Source organism: Charadrius vociferus, unplaced genomic scaffold, assembly GCF_000708025.1.
Source record: "Charadrius vociferus isolate BGI_N301 unplaced genomic scaffold, ASM70802v2 scaffold163, whole genome shotgun sequence".
Lineage (NCBI taxonomy): Eukaryota > Metazoa > Chordata > Aves > Charadriiformes > Charadriidae > Charadrius > Charadrius vociferus.
In genome coordinates, this window is record NW_009648332.1 from 12,865,279 (window position 1) to 12,879,105 (window position 13,827).

The following is a 13,827-nucleotide window of genomic DNA, read 5'->3' on the forward strand; positions in this document are numbered from 1 at the left end:
CAGCTGTGCGGGTCGCTGCGGCCTCTGCGTGGGCCTGCGGCCTCCGCGGGCCCGGAGGAGCAGCATCGCCCCCTTCCCCGGCAGAAAGAGGTTCATGCGGTTGGGGTTCAAAGGCGCTTCCAGACGTGGCTGTATCCGTTTCCCCCCCGTAACTTGTGCAGACGGGACGGCGTTGAGGCGCACCGCGGGGGTTATTTTCAGAGGAAGATGGGCAAAGAAACCTGGAGAGCTCTGAGGAGCTTTGGACCCTCTATTTGTTTTCTTTCTGGATGTTTCCATTAATATATTTTTTCTGAGGTTAAATGATAAGTATTCATGTAACCTGACTGTACGTGAAGCTTTTTTTATTTTTTGGCCACACATTGTCAAACATTGTAGAAAAACCACATATTTTTAAATAAACAAGTTCTGATGAAAAATAAACCATTTACTCTTGCATCACATCACATGAGAAAGCGCTACTGACACTTGAGGTGGCACTTTATAGAATATCTGAGACATTGCAATAGACGTATGCAAAGATCACTTTCAGATAATGAAGTGTGCAAACCTGATGATGTGATATAAATATGATCATGTGTATAGATACATACATCCGTATAGCTATGCACATAGATACGTATTTACATAGATACATATGATCATACACAATGATAATCTGCACATTAATTTTGTTTAGAAAAATATATACTGATAGAAATACTACTTTTTAATATGCTAAGTAAAGATCAGTGTTGGTGACTTACATTTTCAAAAAAATCTTGGCATTGGGAGAAATAATCAAAATCAATATAATACATATCATTTGGCATAATTTGTAAACATGCCAGTGTGTTTCTGTTCTCTTGCTGGCAATGGAATTTCAGAAGTCAAAGCAGTTATTCCCTTTACACACTCTTTGGAGAATGTTATCTAGCCATGGGTGCACAGTAATAAAAATAAAAATCAAAGGCTAATTTTCAACCATTTTAATTCTAGTAGAGATGAAATCATTCCATTATCCATTCTGGAATGAGTTCCTGTTTGTACCTGAATTACAAGGGAGATTTTGCCTTGCATGTGCGAAAGGCCCAATGTTTTGTTCTCTACAGGATCCATAGCCCTGAATTGTGAATTAACCATCTCCATCACACATTTGCTTTGGCACCGCAGTTTAGGAGCTGTGGCTTTGGTGTCTCATAGTCAGCACAGATGAAATTCTCAACTTTAGCTTCCCAGAACTTGCTATATGATCCACTTATTTTTAAAAGAAAGAAATAAATAGTTGCAATTATCTAAAAATGTGACGATTGCTTATGCAACACAGCAGCCACTATCCATTGGTGAGAGCTAATTAGCACGATAATTAGCATTGCACTCTGTACCTTGTAAACAAAGAACGAATTACAAATTTCAGTCCTCAAAGCCACATTTTAATGACTGTGGCACAATCCACAGAGTGGAAAATAATTAAAGGAAATATGTCACACAGTTCCATGGTGACATAATTGCAAGTCTTAATAAAAGAGGTGTGCTGGAGAGAGGCTTCTTTAGATACCATGGGAACTCTGCTGAGTGTTTGTCACAGCTCATGACTTTATCTGCTCTAAAGGTATAACTGAACCTTTCATTTCTGTGTCAGAAATTCAAGACTCCAATGCCTTTCTTTGTTCATTGTTTAATTTTGGCAATAGCCTATCACAAAAGTCTCACAAAAGCAGCAGATTTGCTGCAACCCTGTTTATACATTGTTCCTTCCCCATCCTTTTATTCACTATGGTGGTGTAATACTGACCAGAATTTCTTTCTCCCAGCAATCCTTAGACACTCACTGCCTTACACAGGAATAGATATATCCAGCAGAGATGGAGAGATGGCAACATTTCTTCCCACACACTCATGTAAAATAGGTGTGGTGGGTTTTGCTGTTTCCTCGGCCTCTTTCTCAGCATCTCCCATGCCATGTCGCAGCATGCCAGCTTCTCAGGCAGGTAGACAGGGAAGTCCTTCACTCTACAGTGCATGGGGGCACCAGGCACCAGGGCAAGCTGCCCCGTGGAGTTATGGTTCTGTAGTGCTATTGAGTTCCCCACTGAGAGCCACCCACTCAAGGAGCCTCATCTCTGCACGGATGACTTAGCTGGAGCAGTAGATCACCTTCACTGCGCAAAGAGCGGCAGCGGGTGTTTCTGCACCCACTTAAGGCATGGAAGAAATATAAGGCAACTCCAAGGTACAGGGAAGTAGCAGGGAGGGCTTTCTCCTGAACAGCATTTTACATGGCAGCTGGTCTGGGTGTCCTTCATTTGGAGGTTACAGATTCAGTGTCGGTCTTCTTAGGTGTTGGCCAAGGACATTTGGGAACATCTTGCCCCAGATGCAGGTTATAGCAGCTACAGTGGTGCAGAACTTCCCTTATTATGTGTTTTGACCTGCCTGGATCAGAATTCCCAGTGCTGATTGTTCACCGTAACTCCAGCTGTACTGGTGCCACTCCTCATTTCCATGTGAGTTGCTTCCAGCTCAGTCAGACATCTCAGCTGTTTGCAGAAGACTTTTTACCTCTTTGAGGGAGGCAAATAAAGCTTTAATTTATTTCTCTTTTACTAAACAGTCCTTAATTCCACTTGTATTCATTCCTCAATTTAGACTTTCTCCCTGTGCAATGCAACCCAGGGGGTGAGTATGAGCCCTGTTTGTTCTTATTCCTTAGGATGCGCATCTCCTGCAAAACTGCTTGATCCAGTTCCCAAATTACTACAGCCCCTTCTTCACATGGCAAAATGGCCAGAGAGCAGGGTGAGGTCCCAGAACTAGTGCAGGTACCACAGGAGTCTGTTCAGGACTTGGGAAATGGGATAGAGACCTTAAGGGTGGAAGAAAGAGCAAGAGGACACATTACAGAGTGGAGTTCCAAGCAAAAGGGTAGAAAAAACTGAAAGCGCATTGTATTTTAAAGATTAAGGTAGCTTAATTTGTATAAATACAGTTTAGTTGCAGAAATTCCTTTCCAAGAGAAAGGGAAATACTCAAACATGTAACTTCAATTTTAGACAGACTTTTGGAAGGCCTGAATCTTTATCTGCCCAAATTCTCTCTCTTATCAGTGACAGCCCATTAACAAGTAGCCCTGGAAATTCTGCCCTGCAGCAGCAGGGGCAGAGACCCTTTTGTGCATGGGTGGAGCAGACAGCCGGGCTGCAGTTAGTGGCACACAAACAATACCTGCAGGAAAATAAGAAGTTCCATGGAAGTGCTGAACGTGGCCAGCTGGAACGGGGAGTGGAAGCCTGGCTGGAGGAAACACAGCACAACAAACGTGAAGCCATTCTCCCTGTGTAAAAGCAGGGATCCCATACCCAGCTGCTTGTTCATGGTGCTGCTCAGGAAAGATGGTCTTAGATTAACCAAATCTCTGCTCAAGCCCCAGTAGGCTATGGATTCCCCAGTCCTGGGCACTCTCTGTGGGACCAGCAGTCCCTATGGCTAAAAACTCTAAGCTTTTCCATGGTGGGAGGGCTGACCATGGTGGAGGGCCGACTGTGTCCATGGTTAGCACAGCCTGGCCATGCCTTTGCAGAGGCCAGTCCCACATGAGGCACTGGTGGGCTACGGCTCTCAGGATTTTGGCAGCACTTGGCCAAGTGTCCTGGTTTGAGGTAAAACAGGACCAATTTTGTTCAGTAACTTTGCTTCTTAGCTAGGCCTCTTCTAACTACTGAAATTAACAGCATGTTGTGCAGACAATGTTCGCTCTCTCAGAGTGATAAGACCAATGTTTATAGCTGATGCCCAGGCATGGTATGCAGAGAGGACTTTGCTTACACTTATTGCTATAACAACCAAGGCCAACCAACTTTGTTACTTGCCCCGTTGGAGGGTGGGAAGCGGAAAAACGTAGAGGGGTGGGTCCCACCTGCAGGGAGGAGCGGGCAGGACAAGTGACCCTAAACTGACCAACAGGGTATTCCATCCCATCTGCCTCATGCTCAATATAAAAGCTGAGGGATCGAAGGGTCAGCCCTCTTTCTTCAATGGCCGACGTCCAAGGAGGACTCTGTCTGTTTGTCTGCCTTTGATTCTGATCTGGAATCCAGATCCAGAATCCAGTTCCCATCTGTCACTGAGTCCAGTCTGGGACTTCCCCAGTCCCAGCCGGTGACATGATTGTCATCCTGGGAGCTTGATTAGGTTTGGTGTATATTTCATTATTTTCTTTTTATTTTATTATTAATGTTTCATTAAAGTAGTTTAGTTCCTTCTAAACTCGTCTCTTTTTCCCTCCTCTGCCTCTCTCTTTGAAGAGAGGTGTGGGGGGGGCGGCATCTGTCACTCAGCCTAAACCACGACACTGAGGATGGCTATTCAGGAGAGAAATGGGCCAGAAAGGCCCTGACTCATCCCATGCTGGGAAGCTGGGAGGGAGCTGGGGATCCCTGCCCACTTCGGGGCTGCTCCTGGGGCAGATCCAGCTGGGGAGGAGGGAGCTTGGCAGGTGCCCCCCTCACCCTCCCATGTCATGGGGCTGCAGCCCTCCACACCTCACGCCAGCTCCGCTCAGGCATCCTTCACACGCACAAGCAGGATTTGGTTTTGACATTTCTGGTTATCACCGATGAGATATCAAAACATGAGTCCTATGAAAAGGTTTGGCTCAAAGCCTGTTGCAGGAAATAGAGCACAAGTTCTTTTACACACATTTATTAGGGCATTGGTCCCTTATATTTTAATACTTTAAATTTTAAAAAGTAATGTGAAAAAGTATTCACATGAGAATGCCCTTAAGAACTGGCAAAATCATGATCTGAGAACCACCATTAGTAAATACATAAGTAATGAGCATCAATAACAATATCAGTAATAACAGCTGTACCATCCTGTTGGTTATAAATGAACAACGAGAGTGCTGGACTGTAAGAAGCTCCAGGTTAAATCTATCGTAGTCCATAAATGGAGTCCTTGCAAGCTATTTAATCATTTTAGAAACCTGGCCTGTGACTGGTCTGAATAGCCTTAGTCTGAGTAGCATGTCTGCTCCAAATATCCTTGTTGATATGTGGTTTCATTTCTCCACTTGGTTTTACGTTTATTACACAAGTCAGAAAGCTTTGCATATGAGTTCCAGTGTTTTTCTCTTTCCCCCCTCTTGCTTTCTTAACCCATCACCCTCTAATAACTCCTGGCTGGCAATTGTGCTGAAGACAGCAGTAATACTTGTCTAGGTGGAATTTCAGAGTCATTTGGGAAGGCCTGGCAAGAAATCCAAGGAGAACAAAGGCAGCTTGTTGCTACAGAGGCAGAAAAGAAGCAGGGACTAGTTCATAAGAGTCGGTTAGTTAGCCTGGCTTGTTTACATGCCACTTTTCACTTGTAGCTATCAGAAGGAGTGAAGGATAACAGAGACATGTCCAAGGTTTGCCTTTCACTCTATCTGCAGCAGAGGTGGATGCTCACTACCAAAGCCTCTTATTTGCAAGTGCCAACTCACTCCCTCTTCCTGCCTCCTTCGGACGCCTACTGTTCTCTACACACATAGTGGCAGCTCCTTCTTGGAAACATGGTGATGACCTGTACACCCTACAACATGAAGCAGATGGCAAAATGGCAAAATACATCAATTTCACACCTAACTTCCTAGTAAACTATTATTTTATAGACATCTAAGACTCACAGGGTAAATCCCTTAAACCATTTTACTTTTCTGGTTTGCGCTCAGTTGTCTACAACAAAAGACTGAAGAATATGGAGCATATATTGTTTAACCCTTTCTTGTATGCTTTCCACACATCTCAGTAGCATGTACTGCTGTCAAAAACCTGTGTTACATGTGTAAAGGGAGCCTTTGGTTCCTAATCCCTGAGTAGTGTGTCTATGGAAAATGAAACATTGGTTTGTTGAGGTTAGTTCCACTTAAAATGTCAAATATTAAATTACAATTTGATGCATGGTTTACTCTCATGTAAGCGTATATTAAAAATCATCACTGTTTTATCATACATTTCTAGAGACTGAATTCAAGTCCAAACATGTAATGGTAAAAAAGCCGATTTTAAAAGACATAAAAGCTAAGACCTTCAAGTGGTGTTATTTAAAGTTAGTCACACTTAGCCACAAAAGTGAATTACTTGATACTAAACTGCCTAAGGTTGAGTGTTGCTGGAAAGTTGCTCTTCAGAAAGTCCATGGTATAATTTTGCTGGCTAATTTTGCATACAGTGATATAACAGCTGACTACAGTTATCATGTATTTGCCCTTCTGTTCTCCCTGCAGGCAGAGTATTCGTTCATGTGTGGGCCCACCTTTGTTCCTTCAGGAACAGACTGCTCCAACGTGGGTCCCCATGGTGTCACAAATCCTGCCAGCAAACCTCCTCTAGCATGGGCTCCTGTCTCCATGGGGCCACAGGTCCTGCCAGGAGCCTGCTCCCGCGTAGGCTTCCCACAGGGTCACAGCCTCCTTTGGGCACCTACCTGCTCTGGCGTGGGGTTCTCCATGAGCTGCAGGTGGATATCTGCTCCATTAGCCAGGCTGCAGGGGGACAGCCTGCCTCACCATGGTCTTCACCACAGGCTGCAGGGGAGTCTCTGCTCTGGTGCCTGGAGCACCTCCTCCCTCTCCTTCACTGACCTTGGCATCTGCAGAGTTGTTTCTCTCACATATCATCATTCCTCTCTCCAGATGCAGTTGCTGTGTTGCTCAGTAACTTTTTTCCTCTTCTTAAATATGTTATCCCAGAGGTGCCACCACTGTCACTGATGGGCTCAGCCTTGGCCAGCAGTAGGTCTGTCTTGGAGTTGACTAGCATTGGCTCTATTGAACATGGGGGAAGCTTCCAGGAGCTTCTCACAGAAGCCACCCCAGTAGCCCCCCCGCTACCAAAACCTTGCTGCTGAAACCCAATACATAGAATCATAGAACGGTTTGGGTTGGAAGGGACCTTAAAGATCATGTAGTTCCAACTCCCCTTCCACAGGCAGGGACACCTTCCGTTAGACCAGGTTGCTCAAAGCCTCGTCCAGCCTGGCCTTGAATACCTCCAGCGATGGGGCCTCCACAACTTCTCTGGGCAACCTGTTCCAGTGCCTCACCACCCTCACTGTGAATTTTTTTTTCCTAATATCTATTCTAAATCTACCCTCTTCTAGTTTGAAGCCATTCCCCCTCGTCCTATCACTACATGCCTTTGTAAAAAGTCCCTCTCCAGCCTTCTTGTAGGTGCGCTTCAGGTACTGGGAGGTTGCTATAAGGTCTCTCTGGAGCCTTCTCTTCTCCAGGCTGAACAACCCCAACTATCCAGCCTGTCTTCATAGGAGAGGTGCTCCAGCCCTCTCATCATCTTCGTGGCGTTCCTCTGGACCCACTCCAACAGGTCCATGCCCTTCTTATGTTGGGGGCTCCGCAGCTGAACACAGTACTCCAGGTGGGGTCTCATGACAGTGGAGTAGAGGGGCAGAATCACCTCCCTCAAGCTGCTGGCCACGCTTCTTTTGATGCAGCCCAGGATATGGTTGGCCTTCTGGGCAGAATACATCTCTGGGCAGAATACCTCTCTATTCATCTTCACACATTTGTGTGGTTGATAGTTTGTCAGTGTTCGTGGCCATTACTTTCTTCTGAATTGACACGGTAGACTGAATCAATTCTGTGCTCTGCCACCAGAGAAATGGTGCTTATACAGAAATCCTCCTTCCCCCTGCTCACTGTGTTTGTCTATTGAAGCTTTTCTTCTTCTTCTCACTTCTCCCTTCTCTGCACTGCACTCTGCACTGCACTCCCTCACTGCAACTTTGGGGCTTTCTTGTTAAGCTTCTGGGTCCCTCTTGCTTCAAACTCCTTTTTTTCATCTTTGCTGCCTCTGTACAACTTCACCCCATGCTCTCACCACTGCAGGAGTGCCTGGGTCACTATCTGCTTTTCCTCTCTGTCCATGTGGCCGTGGACCTCGAGAAACCAAGTTTTATTACAGCATATTTGACCTGCAACTCTCTGCCCAAGCGCCTGTATGTATGGTAAACCAGGAAGCCATTTAACAGGCATTTTCCAGGGTATAGCAGCATTTGGAAGTGGTAACTACTGAATTAGTAAGACTGCTTCTGCAATTGTAAACTTTACATCTGTAATGGTAATATTTTTACTCAGGCAATAGACTGAAGTGATGGAGAAGTAAACAAAATGATTATTATTCTTTGTATCACTTTGCAATGTATATTCCTATCTTTTTACAAGGTTAACTGTTTTACACGGGCAGAGTGCAGACTACACTCCAAGCACTGTTAATCTCAGCACTGTGTTCAGACAGGGTTTTTAAGTGGAAATGTATTCTGTTTTATCCTTAGGTGTTTCTCTGATCTTACTGGAATCCGTATCTGTGAAAAAAAATCCTGTACTGAAGGTAATTGTGTCATTAATAGGCTAACACAGCTTTTTAAGGAAGGATGTGCATTTATTCCTGAAAAAAATCAAACTGCAGAATCGTCATTAATGTATATGCAAAGTTTGTAATCTGTAATTACAAATATAAGAACAGATTTCTTTCAATGAAACATACTGTTATAAAAATTGCTATATCCATTTTGAAATTAATGTTTATTTCAACTTTTATGTAAATCAACTGTAATGCATAGTTATTAATGTAAAATTAAATTTTCCATCAGCTGATGTCTCAACTATATAAATCAGCAGTGAAGATTTATTTCCATCTCTTTTTTATTTGTTACTTTTCTGTTGCTTACTTCTGATTTTTCTATTTGTTTATCATTGTAGGTGGCTGAATTCTGCAATGAGCATAACCAGAACAGAGAAGCACCCAATCTGCAGAATCGAATGTGTGACTACAGAAGCACATGGAAAGTAATTAAAAACTGTACAGATTTTGAAAATAACCTGTTCTTTAGCTTTATAATGAAATAATAGATGATTTTTCTAAGAAATTAAGATTTCTTTGAGTTAAAACACAGTACAAACAGGCATAATCTTCAGACTGCAGTCTTCTCTAACAGTTTTAACATACCATCAAAACCAGAGGAGCTGCACAGACTGCATATCAGAGAATAATTTTCCTGTTATTCTTATATTCTAGATAAATGAATCTAGAAAACATGAATAAGTAGAACCATTTTTGTTTGATGTTAATTTATGTCATTTTCATATCTAGGTTCTGACATGGTTAAGAATGATGGGATCTATTCCAAGTACTTGTTTGCTTTTGCTAAGAATGGCAGATACAGCCTGAAAGTTCACATCCAAGCTAACAGAACTATCATGCCATGAACTGCAGTGCCATGGAGTTGTGCCATGGAGTCATGCCATGTCTGTACCAGGTCATGTAGAAAATGGTACAGCAAAGTAATGCAGAGAAAATTGTGCAGGTATTTATTCCAGCACCTGTATATATCAGGTCCCTTCATAAATACTAAGAGCAGGCATTAGAGCAACAACAGCCTAGCGAAGAGGTATTTAGTTTTGAACACTTTTCAAAACCTGAAAAGTCAGTATTCCCCAGAAGAGTATTTAAAGTAGACTGTAAAGAGCTATTAGAGAGCAGTATCTATGTAATACAGATAGACAGGATTTGTGTTTTGTCTGTGAAAAGAATAACTGTAGGTTTATTAGCTATAATCAGTCACCTGAAATGAAGAACTGTTGAAGTTTTAGTAAATTAAACCCTCCTGTAACTATTTTACAAGTAACAGTTACTTCAATTTCATATTAGCTTTCTTAGTAATTAGCACTCTTGAAACTGTAAAGAAATAGCTATTGCAGTTGAAAATATTGTACTTCATTGAGGTTAATGGATTTTTCAGATTTGAAATTATATAAATGAGGTGAACTTCAGGTCACCTGCATACTACAAGAGTATGCACATAGTTAGGATTAATCAGCAGTTTTGAGTGATTTAGGTAAAATCAAGATGAACCCATCAAGACCCTCAGCTGTTAAAAAGGATATTCATATCAGAAGAGGGGATTTCCATAGAAGAGCTGCAGGAGGCTCCTTTGTAATATCTGCAGTGCCAATGGTACCCAAGGCTGGTGTGTTTCCATCATGTAAAATCATTGATCTTGATACCAGAATAGAAGATGATAAGGTCATTTAATCATGGACTGCCTCAGGAAATTATTTTGATGAAGGCCAAGGTATGTTTTTGGCTTGCTATCCTGCCTCCTGCACAAGGGCAAATTGCAAAATGAGTACATTTTCTGTGGGCATTTTAAGTGAGCTCCCAGTCTTTTATCAACAGGATTTTATTGCGTCTGAAAGCACCTGTATGAGTGCCAGCTCAGATTTTGTCTGTGTTTTGTAACAGAAGCTGAAAACTCAACATTTCTCATTCTTCATCATTACTTAATTTTTTGTTAACTATAAATGGCTTAAATGTGCTATTCTAGTAATCAGTGTGATACAAATCACATAATGCAGGATCTGTAATGGAGCTTAGTCTCACTGACACCAATGGGATTTTGTGCAGTTGTTCCAGGGAGTTATTCTTTCTTTGCTCTTGCAAAGGTTTTAAATGGAATTAGCCAATATGTTTTTAGAATGATCTTTTTCCAGTTTTGATGGAAGGCTGACTTTCACTATGTTGTAATATTTTGCTATTCATGGAAGAGAGACATATACTCTGTGAATGTAAGGAAAGAGTGGAAAGAAACATCAAATTTGGGAAAGAAATAGGAATTTTACTTCACTTAGTGTAAGGTCAAATTCAGTGAAGTCAGAAATACTGACAGCCTGCAGTGTGGGTTCATGATGATTGCCATCATCTATTAATTTCAGTGCTGTGCTGTAGAAATTTAATCATTCAAGCACTCAGTTTAGGTAATTATTTTTTTTGGCAGATCTATCCACCATGCTGCATTTATTTTACCCGGTAGCCAAACCAAGTAATGAAACTGATACTAAGTAAGTAGTATTTTGAAAGTATTTTGAAATGAAAGTATTTTGAAAGAGATCAAAAGTTTGAACGATAACTAACACACATGACAACATCTTCCATTTGTCTTTTCAGCTGGAAGTTATGAAATCAGAAGTAGTGAGACTCCTCTGGAACTAAGAGGCAATTTTTATACCACTGCTTTTGTGAATACTTCCTCTCTATCACCTGAGCATGCTGGCTGCAAAGGGAAGTTTCTCTAACCAGTAGTGTGGAGGTGTTTAAAAAGGAATTCATTGTTACTATTTCCAAGGCTTCACTGACTGCTAAAGACAAAGTGAAAACAATCCTTATTTCATATTGGTATAAAAAAACCCCAAACAAACCAAAAACAAACCAAACAAATCACATGCAGAAGAATTTAGCTAATTTTTCTGGCCAATATTTCAGAAAAAGTGAGATGATATAATTTCATATGATCACCATCAGGAGTTATTTTTTGGTACACTAGGAAAACCTGAAGTACTTTTAAATGCATGTGCCTGGATAAATTTCACAAAGTAATTTTAAAAGAATTGCTTAAGACCTTCAGCAGCAGTTTACTCTCTTGGTTATTAGTGACGCTTACAGTATCACCAAGAAGACATAACATTTTTAAAAAGATAGAGGCGATGACCTGCAAAATTATTGGAAAATCTGCTTAACATCTGTTCCACAAAAATAATGGAAAAGCTGATACAGAATCAATCAATAATGAATTAAAGGATGAAAATATAATCAGTGTCAATCACTACCACATTGATGCTATTTTTATTATTTTTAATGCAATTATGAATTTAACTGACAATATAGCTATATCACGAGATATTTGTGAACTGATTACTGTGTGATAGTCCAATTCAAAATTTAGTACTATGTGGGATTAACCAAGCATCTTCTTAACAGATTAGGAACTTCCTAGCTAAGAGATCTTAAAAGGTAGCTGGTAGGGAATCAACGTCTAATAGACATTTCTCAAAGGATTGCAAATCAGCAATAGGTGTGATGTTATTAAATACTTTATCAAGGAATTGGCATAAAATATAAAGACACTTCTGGACACGTTTCTTCAAGCATGAAGTGAGAAATGATGAGCAGGGATAGGACAGCCACACAGAGTAATGTGGCTTGCTTGACAAACCGTTCCCACTCAAGAAAAACACATTTTATTCCAAACGGGATGGTTATTCATCTAAAGGCAAATAATGCCATTTAAAAGGGGAGATTTTACATACCAAATATTATATACAGAACGGATCAGCATTTTACTATCTCACTATCTAATCTTGCTTTTTCTATTGTTTCAATTCTGTCTTACGTAATTACTGCATTGCTCGGAATTTTTTTCCAGGAAATTCCAACTGTGGTTTTGCAATTATTTTGCTCTTCTAAAATGAATAATGGAGCATAGATCATCTGAAGAGTCATAAGGACTCTTATGTGTGTTTTTTTAGTTCACAGTAAAATATCAAGTGTTTCCTCCTAAAAGTAGCACATAACTAAATGCAGCCAGCATATCCGATACAACTATACTTCCATAGAACACCTGTGTCTTGTTGCCAACTGTTACACCTCTTTTCGACACAAAGGCAGTGTTAGGAGTGAAGAGCAGGTGTGAATCCCTCAGGGATGAGGAACAACACTCAGCAAGTGAGAGCTTTGACTTTATGGAAAGCGTAGGTTCACCATGGTGGGAGCCCCGGGACACCAACGCTAATCAAAATGGGAACCCAACACAGCAGAGCCCTGCTCGGGAGTGAAGCTCAAGGGAGAGTACTGCAGGGGTGGCTAATAAAGCTTGCGCTGATTAAGATATCATACATATGCAATGTCCTGTTTGGCCCATTAGGGAACTTGCTGATGTAATGCAGGTCCTGTTGTCTGAATGCCAAGATGCACAGCTGGCTGTCATGTTGTCAGCCGAGATCCACAGCTGGCTGTTACGTTGTCAGCCATGTAATGGGGGGAAGCGAAGGACCTCGGGTTACTGTGACAACGAGATAAGACAAAGGCGCTTGGGACTCTACCTACTCAGATGGGAAGCAGCAAACTGTCCCAGGGCGCATAACAATAAGATGTGCTTGGGAACTCTACATACTCGGATGGGGGAGGTACACTATCCTGGGTTACCATAACAAAGTCTTCTCACGCCCTACAGGCGGTCATATAAAAAGACTGATAAGCCATTGCTTTTCTAACCAAGAGCCTCTGGCAGACAGGGACTACTAATGGGGATGATTAGGAGTTTGATATTTTTGCTGTCTTTTCAGCTCCTGCATGTGGCAAAAGGTTCTATGGTAAGGCTAAACAAGAATGGCTATGAGGATTTGGTTGTTGCAATTAGTCCCCAGGTGCCAGAAGATGTCAACATCATCCTGAACACGATGGTAAGAACATTTGCATTTACATGCATTGTTTATCAGCAGTTGCTGCTTGACTTTTCTGCTTGGAAAGTAGCATGAATCAGGTCCAGCTCCCATTCTTGCCAATAGGTTTTTGTCTTGTTTTGAATTAATCATGGATTAATCCCACAGTTACTAAACTAGTAATTTCTGATTTGTCTTGCCATCTGTTGTCACTACTAAGAGCACGAATTCCCTCAGACAATGCTGTAATATCTCTGTTGGGGGGTAGACTGAAATTTCTTTAAGTAACTTTCCAAATGATGTTTATCTGAAAGAATGTCCTGTGAATGCTTGTTTAATAGGCATTAGTTATACTACTGTTTCTCATTAGTGAGTGTGTCTCATAATGTTCCTGTAAAAATTATAAAGGAAAAAAACAGGTGAGTTTAGTGTCATTTCTAGGCTTAACTTTTATTGCAATCCATGTAGATGCCTCAATGGATAAATCCCCCTACAACAGGGTGCTGACCAGGTCTCAAAGCAAAGAAATTGTTTGACTGCAAAGTCAAATAATTTTAAAGAAAACCTGC

At 41.5% G+C, this 13,827-nt stretch overlaps 1 protein-coding gene across 1 annotated transcript in view; it reads left to right on the plus strand.

Annotated features, from left to right (window-relative positions):
• Window positions 1-13,120: 13,120 nt before the first annotated feature.
• The window catches only part of LOC104286158 (epithelial chloride channel protein-like), a 17,238-nt gene continuing 16,531 nt past the window's right edge, over window positions 13,121-13,827 (plus strand). Inside the window, exon 1 of the mRNA XM_009884719.1 lies at window positions 13,121-13,279. Within this exon, the coding sequence (XP_009883021.1) occupies window positions 13,121-13,279 (159 nt within the window). The remainder of the gene's footprint in view (window positions 13,280-13,827) is intronic.